General features: G+C 44.6%; 1 protein-coding gene across 1 annotated transcript; it reads right to left on the reverse strand.

Annotated features, from left to right (window-relative positions):
• Positions 1-1,019: 1,019 nt before the first annotated feature.
• On the reverse strand, positions 1,020-17,542 carry KCNMB4 (potassium calcium-activated channel subfamily M regulatory beta subunit 4). Its single transcript, XM_017822082.1, has 3 exons — positions 17,192-17,542; positions 9,429-9,556; positions 1,020-1,588 (listed from the first exon to the last, which is right to left on the reverse strand). Exons 1-3 carry the CDS (start codon positions 17,528-17,530, stop codon positions 1,420-1,422), a joined length of 636 nt encoding a protein of 211 aa, XP_017677571.1. The 5' UTR covers positions 17,531-17,542; the 3' UTR covers positions 1,020-1,419.

The raw sequence follows: 17,542 nt of genomic DNA on the forward strand, positions 1-17,542 counted from the left end.
CAAGGTATTTAAACATAATACTAAGAATATCAGAGATTAGTACAATGCACAGTATGTTTAGAATTGCAGAATTGTTAATGTAAATTAAAATGCTTTGCCAGTAATCACTCATTTTCCTGACTGAGCCACACGGCTTTTCTTCTCTGCTGCACTTCAGCCTTGCAAAGCTGCACAGCTGGTCCCAGGGGGGTCCAGCCCTGTGGGGGTATGGACGTGTGCCATGAAGCTACTCTGGCCTCAGCCCCTGACTATGGTATGCAAAAAATGTGCCCAGGGAAACTGCCAGAAATATGGAAATCTCTGCAATGAGCAAGTGGACGAGAGCTGGTACTCCAATCATACACAGTGAGGACCTGGAGCAAGCAGAGAAAGGAGACTCAGCAAGATTCCGTGCCCGAATTGCCTTGCATTTTCTGGAACGTCCCCTGCGTGGGAGCCTTCATGGAGCTGGTGTGACTGGGATGGGCAGTTTAGCAGCAAACACCTAGAGCCCTACAAGGAGCTGATATCTTCCCTGGCTATTCCTGGATTCTGGTGAGATGGATCACACCATGGCTCACAGGCTCTCCTCAGCAAGTGCACAGGCACTCCATTTTTGAGGGAAGATGCTAGTAAAATATATTCGTGTAAAACTACTAATGTAAAATTCCTGCTGCTTACAGTCTGAGAGCATTCATGAAGAGTGTATCTGAGAGGGGACAAGAACAACTGTAGGGACTGAATACCACTGAGGCAATAAAATTAGATCCAGCATTTAATCATCTTTCCAATAATAGTTTCATTTTTTTGATAAGTACTTTTGAGAGATTTCTACATTTCATCAAAATGAACAGGTGATGATGAAAGACTTAGTCTAGACAGAAGTTAAAGTTTGAATTTTAAAATTAAGTTCTACGCAGTGGGAAAAAAAACCCAAAACAGCACAGTGTTATGTTTGTCTTAAAGCTTTTCCTTTTAAATAAAAAAAAATTCCAAAGGTTAAAAAACCCAAAACAAATTTTATTATTTTGAAAATAAGGTTTGTCTAAAGCAAATATTTTAAATATTTAACATTAAACATTAGCAAAGATCGCTTTGTAGAGATGGAATGAGCATCATCAGGGAGTTTTATAAACTGTCTCAATTCCACTAGGACTTGGGTAGCTGCAGTTCAGCACTAAGAGCACACAGCATATTTGGTGTAGTGTAGATTATTTTTTTTTTGGTAGAATATACTTATTTACTGTCATAGCAGAAGAAGCAATTAGCTGGCATTTCATGGGGCAGTCTTCTAAGAAAAATCCTGAGGCAAGAGCAACTCCACCATCAGATCAGACCCTGGTAGGAGACGAAGGGTGCCCCGCAGACCTGCAGGTGTGTCAAGTTTCCCCACTTGAGACCTTCTTGCAGATTTTTCTTTTCCATCAGCAGCCTTGCCACTCACAAATGCTTCTTCTTTTGGATTGCCTCTGCCTTGACAGCCAAGCTCTTGGCACAGATGGTCAGGACCACGATGAGGACTCCAACCAGGAATGTCACCACAGGCCAGAGGAAGCAGTGCAAGAGGACAGTCTCATCATGGGTGCGCTTCAGCATCACATCATCTGGCCTGTGAAGAGCAGGAACAGAAAATGTAGAAAATATAAATCAACTCAATATCATCAGCTCATCATTAGTGGAAATCATCCACCATGGAAAGAGTAAAGGTGTTTTATTTGCTAGTGTTAGAAAATGATTAAGTGGACCATTTCATTCACTGCTTTCGTTTGCCCGTTTATCACCAGCACTCGTGGTGGGCTGTAAGAGCTTTCCACTTGCAGTGTTTACAGGCTAACAAGTTTGTCTGGATAAAAAAAAAGGGGGGGGGGTTGGTACTTCAGGTCTTCCAGGGGTCATGGTCATCACAAAGAGCTGTTAGAGATACAGTATCACACTGACTGTGGATTGGAAAAACCACTCTAGCAAAAACATAATACCAGGCAGCATTTATACATGTCTAGCTCAGATGTCATCAAGCCCTGTGCAATGGGTTAAGTGTAATCAAAGCTTCCCTTTTAGCTTGGAGCACTGATGTGTTCATGAAAGCTCCTGGTGAAGTAAGTCCTGGCTGTGGTTTGGGTGCAGAGCCGGTCCCTGCCCTCAGCCCTGAACTGCTGGTGGCCCAGGCTAGCCCAGCTGCACTGGGAGGCAGGAGTCTGCACAGCCTATCCCCAGGAGGACGACAGCCTGGCCCCGCGTGGCCAAGGCTCCCGACTCAGCCCCTTCCCAGCAGTGGCTATTTCAACAATAAGCTGTGATTTGGTGCTGCAAACAGCAGCGTCCAAGTAGGCTACTACAGGGACACTTTGAGGAGCCTCCCCCAAACATTTGAACCTCCAAGCCTCCATCAACAGCATCTAACACAGAGTCATGGTCGCGGCTGTAACAGGTTTATGCATTTCCAAGGGAAAAGGCTAATAGCAAGGAGGAAGCATCTTAAGATATTCAGAAATTTAGCTGTGCCACGTGTCTGAAATATCAGTTGTCCATCCACCTCTTCCAAGTCTGGGAAGTCGGTTGGGAAATCCGATGCCAGGTTTTCCTCAGCTCTGGCTCTTTCTGCTCTCCTTGCAGTTTAACAGTTACTAGATCAGTCTCATGGCATTTGCATTTTGTTGCTGCTTTCTCATCTAAAGCCAGACACATGCAGTCCCTGGAAAATTACCTACAAAGGAAAGAAACAGACTTTCTCTAATTAGGAAAATATCTATAGCCTTGACTAATGTTGGTCCTCATTTACATTGAACTCTCCCATCACGTGTTGCTTTGTCAATGCTATCTGACACTCCTTAGAGCAACAAACCCTGCAGCCTAAAACCCTGCCAACCCAGGCTCATCCAGCCAGGTCCTGGGAATTAAGCTCTTCTAACACAGTGGCACATGGAAGCAGATACCTGCTCAATGACTGTGCTGTCTCTCCCACAATAGTTTTATCCTGATCAGAAAGCAGCACCAAGAAAGCATTCTCCATAGAGGAAAGAAGAAGAACCTCTTATTCTTTCACTGAGAAGTTAATTTATGGAGATGTTTTAAAATCTATGGAGTTTAATCCATCCTTACGGAGTTAATGGAGCTAGACTGTCAAGCTACAACTTATCCCAGATTTAATTGCACCTGGATTTGCATTTGGGGATCTCTCACCCAAAATTGCTATGTGAAGGATCCTCTGCACTGTGCCAGCCTGTAAGTCCCCAAGGCTGACACAATGTATCTCTGTTTGTGTAGTAAGAAGCAGAATAAGATTGATTATGAGCAGCTCAGCTATAAAGAAGTTGAAATTCAGCAACATAAAAAATTGTCAAAAGAACCCCAGGTGTATTCAATAGTGAAGTCTGCTTAACCAAAATCCTAAATATATATAGGCAGGCACAGGTGGAGACTATAAATTGAATCAAGTAGTAATAACTTTATAGGCACAAACTCACCAGCCTATGCCATAAGAATGACAACACCTGAACAGAAAAATCCTTTCACAAGAAGTATAATACTGCTTCCCTCATATTTACTGTATCATCATCTGTGCATAACAGAGTGCTAGTTGGCAATGGGGCCATAAGTAGAGAGCACTCAATCTTCACAACTTTCAGCTTACAAGTGACATTGAATTTTAAGTTTGGTTTTTTTAAGCAGATACTCATCAAAGATTTCAAAAATAAGGGGCAAGAAGAAAACCTAGAAAATTGCATTCAGTTAAAGGAAAGAAAGTGTGATTGGGGAAAGCAAGGTATCTTTTTGACAGATTCCTAAGTGTTTTTGAAACACGTACCAAAGCTAGCAGCAATGGATGCCAAACACTCATTATAGGTGTGACTGTAACTTGGTAATTTAAAAGAATTTCCCTTTTGGAAAAGAGTCAAAGACAGAGACCTTTAATTAAGCCTCAAGATGAGGTTTTGGTTCAGGTGGGTATTATTGCTATTCTTAGCTTCAGCAAGAGTCCCTGTGCAATTTTTATATGGCAGTGACTCACTGTCGACTGCACACAGCATCTTTGCAGACAATGCATCAAGACATGACTGAGTCCTCAAAAAATACTTCAATAAATGGCTACTGGCACCACAATTAAGATATTAAATGCCCTTCTTTAGTCAAGAGGAGGGAGCAGCACTTTTGGATGGTGATCTGACACCCAGGAAAACTCTGGAACCCTCTGGGATGTAGCCTTTTGGTACTGACTCTTGGCATAAAAAAATAGTGGGACAAATTTGGATCAATTCCTATGGTCCTGGGAATCTGGAGAGATCCCAGTTGACTGGAAGCTGCCTAACTTTGTCCCGGTTTTCAAAAAGGGCAAGAAGGATGACCCTGGAAACAACAGACCTCTCAGTTTCATTTCAGTGATTGGCAAAATTATGGAAATTATTCTGGGAGTAATTGAAAAACACCTGAAGGACAACACAGTCATTGGTCAGAGCCAGAATGGCTTCATGAGGGTAAAGTCCTGCTTGTCAATCTAAATTTCCTTTTATGACAAGGTAACCCAACTAGTTGACCAAGGGAAGCCAGGTGATGTAATCTTTTCGGATTTCAGCAAAGCTTCTCTCTTCTCTGTGGTGACCAGTGACAGAAACCAAGGGAATGGCCTGAAGTTGTGTCAGAGGAGGGTTTAGGTTGGATATTAGGAAAAGGTTCTTCACCCAGAGGGTGGTTGGAAGCTGGAACAAGCTTCCCAGAGAAGTGGTCACAGTACCAAGCCTGACAGAGTTCAAGAAGCATTCAGACAATGCTCTCAGGAACATGATGTGTTTCTCGGGGTGGTCCTGTGCAGTGCCAAGAGCTGGACTTGATGATCCTTGTGGATGCCTTCCAACAGAATATTCTGGGATTCCGTGACACTCTAAATACAGTAATGTAACTGCTTTGGTTTTGCATGGTGAGGCTAGCATGTACTGAATCTGCAGTTTTGACTTTTTCTTGCTGCTTTTTTAAAGATGATGTGCCTGTTCCCAGAATCTGAAGGCCTGTTGTTTGGCTTGGAAACAGAAAAGGAAAGGTGCTGTGTTCCTGGGGGAAACCTTCTCATGTCTTTGCTGGAAGCCCCCACAGCATCACTCTCCTGATGCTGAGGCACTCATGTTGAACCCAAACGAGGTATGTCATGCCTGGAAACTTATTTATTTTCCCTGTAAAAATCAGCAGATATAATTAAATATATCGCCTTGTCCCTGTAAGTGTAGTGCATTTAATAAACCTATCTTTGCTCTGTGACTTTCATACAACATTTCAGTTCAAAGATGTTGGCAGAGGGGTTGCACATATTCCCCCAAGGTCCATTATGGGCAATCTCTTGTTTCTAGCGATGCTGCCATTCAGGTCTCCAGTAAATGCAAAGCCTCTTAAAGGGGATGCTCCCAAACTCCTGACACCAGTTATCTGTGCACAAAACAGTGGCAGAGACAAGAAAGAGACCAAGGGGGAAAAACCCACAATACCTGCAAACCCTGCTTAGACATTGGGACCTTGTTCTGCTGCAAACAGTGATGGCCATTGTGCAGCACCACCATCACTGCCCAGCAGCAGCCCCGGAGTGAAAAATGAATGAACAAACTAAAAAATATCCCTGAAGAAGTCTCTATTTCAACCCAAAAAATACAGCTTTCACTGAACAGACAAGGAGGAAGGGATTTTGTTTTCGTTGCTAAAAGGTGAGACCAGGACTTATTTTTAGCAGGACTTTGTGCTCAGGGCTAGACCCTTGTGGAGCTCTGAGCCAGGTTGATTGGATTAGTTGTTTCATTATACAACGCACCCCTGTTAGGTGTTGCCAAGCAGTTCAAACAGACACCAGATAAAGCAGGCCTCCATTAGAACCTTCAGAGCCATTACGGAACATCATGGGAAGAATTGCAGTGCAGGAATTATCAAAAAGTCATGTAGGACCAAAAAGTTACAGGCCCATAAGCATTTCAGTCATCATTTATGAACCACACTGTGCAACTTATGTTACACAACAAAAGCTGACAAAAGTGGGGGCATGGGATAGGGTAATCTTACAAATATTTTTTGTACTCAAACAATCTGGAATTAAGATGTTTGCAATACACTTATTTTGCCCACAGTTGTTCACATCCCATCGCTCTGACAAGCAGTCATTTTTTCCCTTATTGTTGCAAGATGCAGAGATCCTCACCTAGATGGCTGCATGCAGGGGCAGTGCTGTGTCTTACTAACAATCCTTTCCTGCCGGCCCAAGCACTGCTCCACAGGTGATAAAATAAAAGGACAGGAAATAGCAACAGCATCTTCTGACTGGACAGAATTAATTTAGAAAAGTGTGAAGTAACAGGCAAGTCAAGATTTATGTTCCAGCACTTACAGATGAGCAGCCCTACTACCTGAGCACTCTGGGCTTCTACACATAATTATTCCCCAATAAATAAGGACCCTGCAGGTACCCCAACAACATACAGATTGTTGCTAATCACTGGACAGCGTTTGCCCTTCAAGTCTCTGAGACAGAGTGGTCTGAGTTGACAGAAACCTTGGTATCTTATTTTTTGTTCTTGTTGTGGATGTCAGTGAGACCTGGAACATGAAGAAATAAAGCGACAGGATCTTCCCCATCCCACCTGTTTCCCCAGACATCCCATTTTAGGACATGCAGCTGTGACACTTGTTTGCATGTGGTCCTGCCAACAGATCCCCTTGAACACTTGGTGTGAAATCCAGAACACTGAAGCACTGGAGCTCAGTGTCTTCTCAAACCTTTGGCAACAGCCTGAGAACTTTATCTGAATTTGTCCTTTATTTTATGCTCTGAAATATAAAATATTTTTTCTTCTGCTGGGCAAGGCTTCCTTCAGATTGGAATATCATCATGCCAACACACAGGCACCTTCACCAGAGGTCCAGAAAAGCAACGTTCCCATGCAACTTGCAACTTGCCAGCCAGAGAAGAGTGGCACACTAAAAGTAAGTGCCTACAGTGGCAAAGCAAAACCTCAATTTTCAGTAAAGCGCTGAGCTCCAAGCTAAGCTGCTCTTAGTTTCCCTAAGATAAATGTCAGAGAGCTAGTTTTGCTGGGCATCTCAATTTATATTAAGCAAGAATGATTGAAATTGCCAAATCTGCTTCTCATCCCTTTTGAACTGTAAGAATTGCATCTTTTTTTTCTTTTCACAGTAGCCTGTTGAAATGTGCACCACCAAACTGAAGGGAGATGTTACCTAATAGTACACTCTGCATGCAGCAACAGTTCTGACAATGAAGCTGAATTAAGTTTGATGAAGAATAGATGATGTTAACTCATTGCCTATATATTTACTTAGAATTTTATTCTGCCTTTTCAAAAGGGAGATTATTAATACTGCAAATAGTACTCTCTCTAAGGAGCTATTTTCTGTATGTTTTGTATAGACTGACACAGAAGACTTAGCTTATCCATAGAGTGAAAAAAATACTGACAGAAAATATACCCATTTCTATTTTGAAGTGAACAGACTTTTCCCTCAGTTTATTATGGGTTTTTTTACTGCTTCACAAGCTGCTTAGTCATTGTTGCTCTAAAAGTATACCTAACATGCACATTCCTAGTCAGCAAAACTTATCTCCCAAAGTTCATTCCTATCTCCAGTAGAAAATAAATGGTGTACACATTTTGGCTTAGACTATCTTCAAGTATCTCTGGCAGTGAGCCTGTCTTCTGCTGTACGTGAATTGTATGATCAGCAAAAGGAAGCATTTCAAGTCAACCATTGCACTGGCAAGAACATTCAGCAGTATAGGATTCAGCATCTTTAAGGAAAAAACCTTGCCTGAGTGCTGCTCAATTCCTCAATGTCAACTTACATGAATGGCAGATGCTACATGGTATGCAGCCTCAGAAATATTTTGTCTGTGCTTCACCTAAATGTGAGAACCAGATCACATAGCTCTGGACGCCTACGCCCCTATGCTCATTTACAGGAGATAAATAAACACCTCTTGGCATCTGACCAATATTAGGCATTTATTTTGGGGTAAGGTAAAAGGTTCCTGTTTCTCTCTGCTGACTAGAAAAGCTGATTTTCACAGCATCCTGTCCACACTAGTTCAGATGAATCCTAGCCATGACTTCTCCTGCAGACAATCCCATGTTTCTGATTCTCCTGCTCACTCAGGCAGTGGCTGTTGCAGGTCCCAGGTCTCAGCAGTGTGGGGAACTGGAAGCACATGCCTGTTCAGAGAAGCCAAAATTATAACCGGGCTTGTGATTAGCAGACCCAAGCATTGTCACCTTGTGGACCAAAGGACCCCCTGAGAAGGTCCCCGACAGGTCTGATGTCACCACATAGGATGCCCTAACCTACGTGTGCTGTAAGCAGTTCTTCTTTCCCCTCTATAAGGAACAACAATTTTTGCTACAAAGCGCTGGTGGGATCCCTCCACAAAGAGTTAATCAGGGCAACAGACTGTCATCCTGAGCATGCTGACTACGTCTCTCCAGGGAGGGGGTAATAATTATAGCCAGCCTAGGATAAACCTGAAGCCCCCAAGGCACTCAGTGGGCCACCCACAGGAGAGTTAGGCGTTTCTCCACCTGGCACCCTGCTCCAGCTCCCCAGTTCGTCCAAGGTCCTAGCACACACTGGCATCCCTTTTCCTCCTGTTTGTCTAAACGAACTTGAATATCTGGTGCCAACATTCCCACACTAAGCCCCGAATCACACTTGCAAGCCCCAAGCTATTCCCTCCTAGATCTCCCTTATCTGTTTAACTTCCAAGTGTTTGTGGGGTAGGACTAACCTCTTCCTGCTGCCACATCACCTTCTATTTCCTGGCATATCACCATCAGAAAGAGAGAGGCAAAAGGACTCCTTCCCCTGTCTGTTTATGGAAGGAAGGAAACCACACGTCACCCTCATACACCTGTAAGTCAATCAATATCAGCAGTAAAAGTAAGAATTGAAACAGAAGGGGAGATGCTTTAGCTTACTACTTTCTATTCTGCAAGCATTTATGAAATCTGGCAGTTCTATGAATGCTTATTACACATACCTGATTCATTAATCCTCTGTGAACACAATTCCTGAGTTTGTTTGTAGTATTTACTGATCTTCCCTTTTCTTCCACAAATACAAAAGGGTTTCTTCTCAGTGGAAGGAAGGAATGTTAATTTCCAAACCAGAAATTTGCCATTTGAGTATTAAAAGCCAAGATGCTTTTTGTCATAAAAATTGCATGGTTTAAGGAAAACTTTCCTCAGAGTTTTGTATTTTTACTTCAAGTGATAAAAACACTCCTGTGCTTTCTGTATAGCTTTTCATCAACAGAATTGTCTTGCAGAGTTCTGTGCTGAAACCACATCACTTGGGGGGGCGGATGTGTGTATACATGTGCATACATTTATATATATTTTCAAACAGAACCAATGGACAGCTGTTAAACAGACGCATAAGCACTTCTGCCTAGCCAAATGAAGATTACTCACCTCAAGTGCTGGTTAAAATAGCATGTAAATGGTTGAGAACCCACTTTCTCTTTCCAGTATTTCTGCTTGTACGTGACGTTCTCAGAGTTCTCCTGATCATCTCTTGCACAGGGAGGGATGTATGAACACTGCCAAGACACGTTGCAAAACAGAGTTACTTCTGTGCTCAGGAACACAGGGTATCACTTCTCTGCATTTTCCATAACGCCAGCATGGCTGAAATGGACAGAGAATAATAAGAAAAGCTCCACAGAAACAAAAAAGAAAAGTTAGCTGAAATGTACTTCAATTGTTAGTTACTCCATGAAGGTACTGGAAAAGAATATGCCAACATTCAGAAACAAAATAAAGGCTTTGTCATATTTTGTTCCATTTTCAAACCAAACTGCCTCATAACACCTTGGGGGTTTGCATGATGAATGGGAAAATAATTGTTTCATTTTGTTTTCATTCTTAGCCAGCTGCATTGTTTTCATTCTTAGCCAGCTGCATGGATTGGATTTGAATAACTTCCTATTTTCAGTGAGGCACATAATCACAAGTTTTGTTTAGTATCATGCTAATAAATAACTCAAAGAGTCCAGCAAGCTTTCCCAGATGATGGGATATCTGATATCTGGCTGAAATCTACTGGTAAAAGAAGGTGTTCTTCCACTCTTACAACAGAGAGAAACAAGCAACAAAGTTCAAAGCCTCTCTTCAGCAGAAAGTTTCAGCATCTGCTTCTGCTGTACGGAAGTCAATAAGAGTTGAACATGCAGCTGAGCTATCTGCAGATCTCACCCTCAGACATCTGCTTCAAAACCTAAAGAACTCAAGGGAAGTTCCTCCCACAGCTTGGTGCACTTGGGACTGGGCTTTCAGAGGCTCTGCTTCGGGTCACACACACACACACACATATCTTAGTTTCCAAGTCTTGTCTGACACACCACCCTTACCTCCTAGCCACAGCCAGTTAAACAATAGAAAACAAATAGTCCACAGAATCAAATGTCGGCAGTATCAGGATCTCAGTGTCCAAGAACAATCTCTTATTTGTACTGGGCGTCCATGGAGATCATTACAGGAGATGTTGAACCACACTGAGTAACACAGCTTAACTGATCCTCAGATAACACAAAGGCTTTTCGCCCTGCAGGACAGATGGACACTAAGGCTTCAGGTGCACACAGAGAATTCCAATTCCTTTAAAACTGTAAGCTGCAAACGGAAAAAACTGTGACTGTGAAGGTAGCTAAAAAGCCTCCTACTTGGGTATGATGAGGAAGCAGGAGGTGTAGGCTGTGGGAAGCCCCTAAAGGGGTGCCCACATATGATCACAACATTAATTTCTTCACAGTATCCTGAAGGCAGTAACAACAAGTAGAGAGATACCCTCTCTAATATGACAATAAAGATGATCATGACTCACTGTGCCAAGTGAGTGCTTCCTCTCCTTCTGGTGAAGTGTCCCAGGGGGCTTACCTTGCTCCCAGCTGCACACTATGCCCAAACTGTACAGACCTACAAGCCCATCTCCACCAGACAACAGGTTCAAGCTTTGCCATTCCGGGGAGAAGGGAGAAATCTCAGGATTTTATTCCCCCGATGATGTAAAATCTGGCCACTTCTGTCAGCACATACAATTGTTGTCAGTGTCTTCCATGCTTAAGACTGGAAAAATCTGCAAGGTCTTCCATTCTGCTTCCAAACTGGAACTTGCCTTTTTCATGTGCAAGGATTCCCATTTTCACATGAACCCACATCTGGTGTTGCCGTGGCACAAAGCTCTCTTTAGTTCCCTGTTCAGATGACCCTAAACAAGGATTGTTCCACTGCTGATGACAGAGGACAGAAACAAGCAGCAACGCCATTCTACTTCAGAAACCAGAATGCAGGATTTATCGCATACAGTTATTGCCATCTTAGATAATACTCCCTGGTCAGCAGTGGTTTTTTTTGATTGCGTACTTTGGAAGCAGCAGGCACCCCCCCTCTCTCCTGCATGCCCCCAGTGCATAAACACATCTGTGCAGCAGCTAGACAAGTCAGCAAATTTGGCACGAAGACACTTGAGTGCAATGCTGGCTCTGCTCTGCCCCCATGACAGCCCCAACATACTTCAACCATGCCAGCTGGTCCCCTCTTCCCTGTTTGGCCTGGGGTCTAGCACACCCAACCTCCTCTCTGATGCTTTTCTTTATGAAGGATTTCAGATCCTCCTTTAGCAATGGTATCATATCCCACCAATTGTACACTGACTGCCTATGCCTGACTGGAGTCACCATCCTGCTCTTCCCCAAGCCCCCAGCTTGTAGGTATTTAAGAAGAAGGAAAACTGCTGCACAATAGTAGCCAGGATAGAGGAGTGAGAATATCTGAAAGAAGCAACCCTGCAAACACAAAGGTTAGTGAAGAAGGAGGGGGAGGAGGTGCTCCAGGTGTCAGAGCAGAGATTCCCCTGCAGGCCACAGTGAAGACCATGGTGACAAGACTGTTCTCTTGCAGTCCAGGGAGATCCACAGTGGAGCACAAACCCACCTGCAACCTGTGGTGGACCCCACACCAGAGCAGGCGGCTGCTTGAAGAAGGTTGTGACCCGGTGGAAAGCTTGTGCTGGTGCAGAGTCTAGGCAGGACCTATGGTCCTGAGAAGAGAGGAGCCCACGCTGGAGCAGGTTTGCTGGCAGGACTTGTGACCCCATGAGGGACTTGCATTGGAGCAATTCATGAAGAACTATAGTCCATGGGAAGGACTCATGTTGGAGAAGTTTGCGAAGGACTGTCTCCTGTGGGAGAGACCCCATGCTGGAGCAGAAGAAGAAGGAGGAAGGAGCAACAATGTGTGATGAACTGACCATATCCCACATTCCCTGTCTTCTGCACTCCTGGGGAGCAGGAGGTAGTGAAAATCAGGAGTGAAGTTAAGCCCAAAAGAAGGGAAGGGTTGCGGGAAGGTGTTTTTAGATTTGATTTTTTCTACACAATACCCTTATCTAATTGGCAATAAATTAATATTCCTGAGTTGAGTCTGTTTTGCCCATGACAGTAACTGATGAGTGATCTCCCCCTGTCCTTATCTTGATCCATGAGCCTTTTCTTATATTTTCTTTCACCTGTCCACCTGAGGAGGGGAGTGATAAAGTGTCTTGTGTGGTCACCTGAAGCCCAGCCAGGGTCAACCCCCCCCTCCCCCCAAACCATATATGAGCTCCTAAATTTTTGTGTGTCTCCATGCATTACTGGGAGAGCTTCATGGTATGGAAGGGAAGAAGTGCTGCCACAACCATCCTATTGTAGAAGGAGATGAGCAGGTGGACTCACTCCACTAATACAAAAAAATTGCCCCCTTCCATCTGGGTGTCCTGAGGGAGCTAGAACTGAGCACCATGTCTCATTTTCACCTGCATCTGTCAGCACAGATGATCACCTTGCTTCATCAGCACAACCCACCAGGAGTGACCAAACCCACAACTCATCACAGAGGCTTGAGGCAGTGAGTAGTGCCCCAGGTGAGATAAGTGGGTGGTGAGGTTTATCCATGGCCCCAGGGGCTGTTTCCAGAGGAATTGCTAGGCAGCATCTGCATAGTTTGCCCATCACAGGTACCAGCCCAGATACAGATCTGATGCTTCACCAGATGCACCAGACCCTCCCATAATTACTGTAAAGTTGGGCATATTTTGTTATGGAACCTCCTCTGTCATGGGTCATATTTAAGGGAGTCCAAAAATCAATCCCAGTTCTATTTACAAGTGCACAGAAGAGATAATTGCACATCATCTTGTCAGGTGGAGCAGATACAGAAAGAAGCATGATAGCAGCACGGGCAGATGTGGAATGCAGACAAGGAGCGGTAGCTGGTTGCTCTGCTACCCTGCCCAAGGACAAGGATGGGGAAACCAGATCCTGCTGCAGAGCTGCTAACATCTGCCTTATCGGTCACTCCCATAAAAGTTTCTTTGGCAAAACAGTGGGCAAGTTCTTCTGACCCTACTCTTAACTTCAAATATAGAAAGGGAAAAGTCTAAAAAGCCAGAAAGTAAACTGTTTTAGCAGCTGGCACACTCCCCTGTTATTTTTCCGAACCAAACTTATAGCCTGATCCCTGCACTGGCTGTATGCACTTACTGACTTACTTGATGGCCAGAGAGTGATAGCGACAACTTGACTTTGGAATTAATCCCCCTTAAGCCTTATTTCAGAGATTGTTATTGCTATCAAGGCAGCTGAAGAAAGGCTACTGTCACTCCAATGAAATTTCTTCCTCTGAGACAGCAATCAAAAGAAGAAAAAAAAAAAGAAAAAAAAGAAATCCACAAATCTCTCAGACTAAACACAAATGTAATCATGTCCGGTGCTTTATTATATACATTCCTGGATTAACTCTGACCCAGCTATATAATCTTTTAAGAGCTAAAATGAATCCTGGGCTGTCCAATGATGTGATTATCTTAGAAAGCAAGAGAGGAAAAAAATTATTGTTCCTGCATCTAGAACAGTTTTCTCCTCGCTAGAACAGACAGATTCATAGCTGCAATATGCTGAAGTGCCAGCCCACTCTACTACAGAAAATAGAAGGTTTTTAGTTCAATGCACTGGGGATTTTTGGGAGTGTGAAGCTGCCAACTAGTTCAGCATTGTGTGTTGTAAGGAGCCTGAACTATGCCTTTTCCACACTATTGATTTACAGGGGAAAATTGCTACCCTACAAAGAGAAGTAGCTAAACAGAACATAAAATTTAGAGACTGTTCAAAGCAAAATTGGTCATTTTTTCCCCTTGCAGTTAGTTGGAACTGCTTAACATGTTGTATGTCAAATTGCATGAACACAAGGAAGCATACTGCAAGAAGGTGATGGAAACAGGAAGGGTTAATGAACCCCTAAGTGTTCATTCATAAATACATACTGGATCCTGAGCATTATATTCAGCAGATTCCTACTCTGTTGCTTAATATATTTCAACATAAAATCCTGAAAGCTTTTAAAGAAGGTGAGATTTTAAAACAAAAATTAAAAGGAGAGTATAACTGTTTGGCTCCACAGACACTGAACTAGCAGAAAAAAGGGAAAACCAAAGCAACAAATACAGACTTCAGTTCCTTACAACAGTATGTTTTCCTGATGACACCTAAATAACTTTTCTTCTTATTTTCCATTGGTTTTACACAAGCTTCTTAAAGTAGGGAAAATAATTGGAGCACATTTTTTTTCCTATGTAGTTTTACATTTAGTTAAATTCAATTACTACTAGAGAATGCAGTTACATCAAAAAGAATGCATCCTTTCAGCTTGGGCTCATCTGGTAAATCAGATTTAATCCTTAACAATCAATAGCCAGCGTAAACAGCCCACATCTAGAGATGCAAGGAGAAAGGTAAAGAAAATAGATTATACTTGTAAGAGCATGCAAGTACCACACTGCCAACACAGAGCCCTGTTTCTTTATCAATTGTTAATATAAAATTAATTGTTAAATAAAAATAGGTTTCTGAGTGACATTTACAGGCATTACTTCTGAAGCTCTGGGTGCTTCCCTGCAGAATTGCAATCCAGCCCCTGGGCAGGTGTAATCCTTCTCTTCCCACCAGACTTCCAGAACGGTAGAAGAAAACAGGATTAAGAAGTAAAAACAAAACACTTGGACCACTCAGAAAGATACTGTGGTCGCAGTCTAATTTGAAAGCCTCTGCTGAAACTGCAGAAGCTGGCGGAGTTGCTGAGCCCAGTCATTCTGGTGGCATGGCTCAGCACCTACCTCCCATCTTCCACCTCCTATCCCTGCTGGACGTGGCCACAACAGGGCCATTGGGCCGTGTTCAGGGAGAGCCATGCTGCACCCTCTGCAGCACCATGTCATCTTTGTCCCACATCAAAAGGGTGGCTTTTTCGCCTGCATTTTACCAACTACCCCTTGCCCACCTGAAAATTGAGAGATATTTAGAGAAGTTCTGGAGCTCAGACAGCTGAGGCACTCACAGCACATCTCTGTAAGCACAGGGAGCTTGGCAGCAGCACTCCCAGGGAAAGGTGAAATTTGCAAAGCTCCCTCACAAGCTGCTATGGGGCACCATCCAGCACTGCAGCTTCATCACTCATCATTTCTGAGCAGTGCCAAAAATTTAATCCAAATCCTTGCAGATTTACCATCCTGCTTCTTACTCTGCTGATTTTTGCCCCAACCACCCTTCCAAGGCCACAAGCTGTCAAGGGGAAAAAAGCAACCCTCAAACCCTAAGCTTGCAATTTAATCCACCTTCCAAGGGACAGAGCCAGATCAGTGCAAGTATGACTGAGGAGATGTGAGGCTGCACATACCAACTGGACACTCAAGCCTGCTATCTGGCCCCTGCAAGCAGACCCCCGCATTGTGCTTAACATGCCCCTTGACATTGTGCTGCATCCACATCTCAGTCAAAAAGCTGACATTTCCTTCTCCAATACACTCAAGACTTGAAGTCCTTTCACGGGTAGGGGTATTCCATCACATTTTTTTTCTTCTGGAAACTACTTAATAAAATCTCCTTCATTCAGGCAGCATTCTGTCAAGGCCATCTTTACCCAACATGAAAAAGGAGAAGGCAGAATAACTGCCTTTAAAGAAAGAGAAAGCACAAGTCACACGTTGCCTTCAGACTACCCCAGTTTGCTGTAAGATGCAATTTTTAGGACTCCTCCATTCGGTCCTTTTTCATGTGGGTGATGGAGAAGTCTAAGAATCAAAACAGCATGGAGGAAACTTCTGCTTCGGCGCAGCCCTCTCCCCGACGCCCCGCCAGCAGTGGCTCCGTTAACACTTCCCCTTGCGCTTCGGGGAGTTGCTCTAGGAAGCCCCCCACCCTCTGGATCACGCAGCGGCATCGGGCACTACCCGAGCAGACAGATCTCCCCGCCGGCAGCAGGAATTTCTCCCCGGCTCCCCGCCGGCGTCCCGGGGCTTCAGCGGGACGGGGAACGGCAGCTGAACCTCCGCTGCTCCCGCCGCGCTCCGCCCGAGGGCTGCTCTCCGGACGCGGGAGGGTTGGGCTGGAAATGAATGGGGCTGATCGCGAAGTGCGTGTGTGTGTGTGTGTGTGTGTGTGTGTATTTATATAGTGTGTGTGCGTATTTATATATGATGTGTGTGTATATAGCATTATACTGTACTTAGGATAGTGTATAGTATAGTGTAGTATAGTATGTAGTATACTATACATTATACATTGATAGTATGTTATACTATGCCATATAGAATCACAGAATATCCTGAGCTGGAAGGGACCCACAGGGATCATCGGGTCCAACTCCTGGCCCCGTACAAGACCATCCCCGAGAATCACACCATGTGCCTGAGAGTATTGTCCAAACACTTTTTGAACTCTGGCAGGCTTGTTTCTGTGACCACATTCCCGGGGAGTCTGTAAGTGCCATCCTCTGGGTGAAGAATCTTTCCCTAATATCGAGCCTAAACCACCCCTGACATGCTAGATATGTATATGCACACAACACATAAATATAGATGCACTCTGTAGAGTACGTATATATACACATATACATATATATATATACACACACTATAGAGATATACTACGTTTTGCTGAGCAACAGCAGAGTGGTATTTTGGAGGGATGCTCCGGGACTTCATCCACTCCCCCCCTCTCAGATTAAAACCCGCACCGAACAGAGGGCGATTGCCGCGGACCGGGACGCCCCAGGCGGGCACCGGGGCCACGGAAAGGGCACCATCGCCACGGCGGGACCCACCACCCCGCATTTTGGGAGAGGAGGGCGTTCGCAGGTCTCACCTTGGGGTTGGTGCGGAGCTGCCGCTCGTCCTCGTGGAGCAGGGCGGGTGCGGAGGAGCGGGAGGTGCGGACCAGGACCTGGAGGCAGGGGTAGCGGGCGGTGCCGCGGCAGGCGGCCCCGCAGGAGAAGGTGCAGGCGAAGCGCTCCCCCAGCTGCCGCACCGCCAGCACCGTGCAGTTGGCGGAGCCGCCGCCGCCCCGCTCCTGCAGCGCCGGGCGAAGCCAGCAACAACCCAAACCCAAGAGGGAAAGCAAGCCGGCGGCGATGAGGAGGAAACCCAGCCGCATGCTCTTGTCCTCCGCCTCCGTGTACTCGTAAGCCGCCCGGCTCCTCGCCATCGCCCGGCTGCC

Source organism: Lepidothrix coronata, unplaced genomic scaffold (assembly GCF_001604755.1).
Source record: "Lepidothrix coronata isolate B3197 unplaced genomic scaffold, Lepidothrix_coronata-1.0 Scaffold95, whole genome shotgun sequence".
Classification (NCBI taxonomy): domain Eukaryota; kingdom Metazoa; phylum Chordata; class Aves; order Passeriformes; family Pipridae; genus Lepidothrix; species Lepidothrix coronata.

Bases quoted from the DNA above. Each gene is read 5' to 3' on its own strand.
- KCNMB4 (XM_017822082.1), bottom strand. From the start codon at position 17,530: ATGGCGAGGAGCCGGGCGGCTTACGAGTACACGGAGGCGGAGGACAAG. The intron at 9,557-17,191 runs GTGAGACCTGCG...GTGTCTTGGCAG, and splicing joins AGCTCCGCACCAACCCCAAG to TGTTCATACATCCCTCCCTG. The intron at 1,589-9,428 runs GTGAGTAATCTT...TGCTCTTCACAG, and splicing joins TATTTTAACCAGCACTTGAG to GCCAGATGATGTGATGCTGA.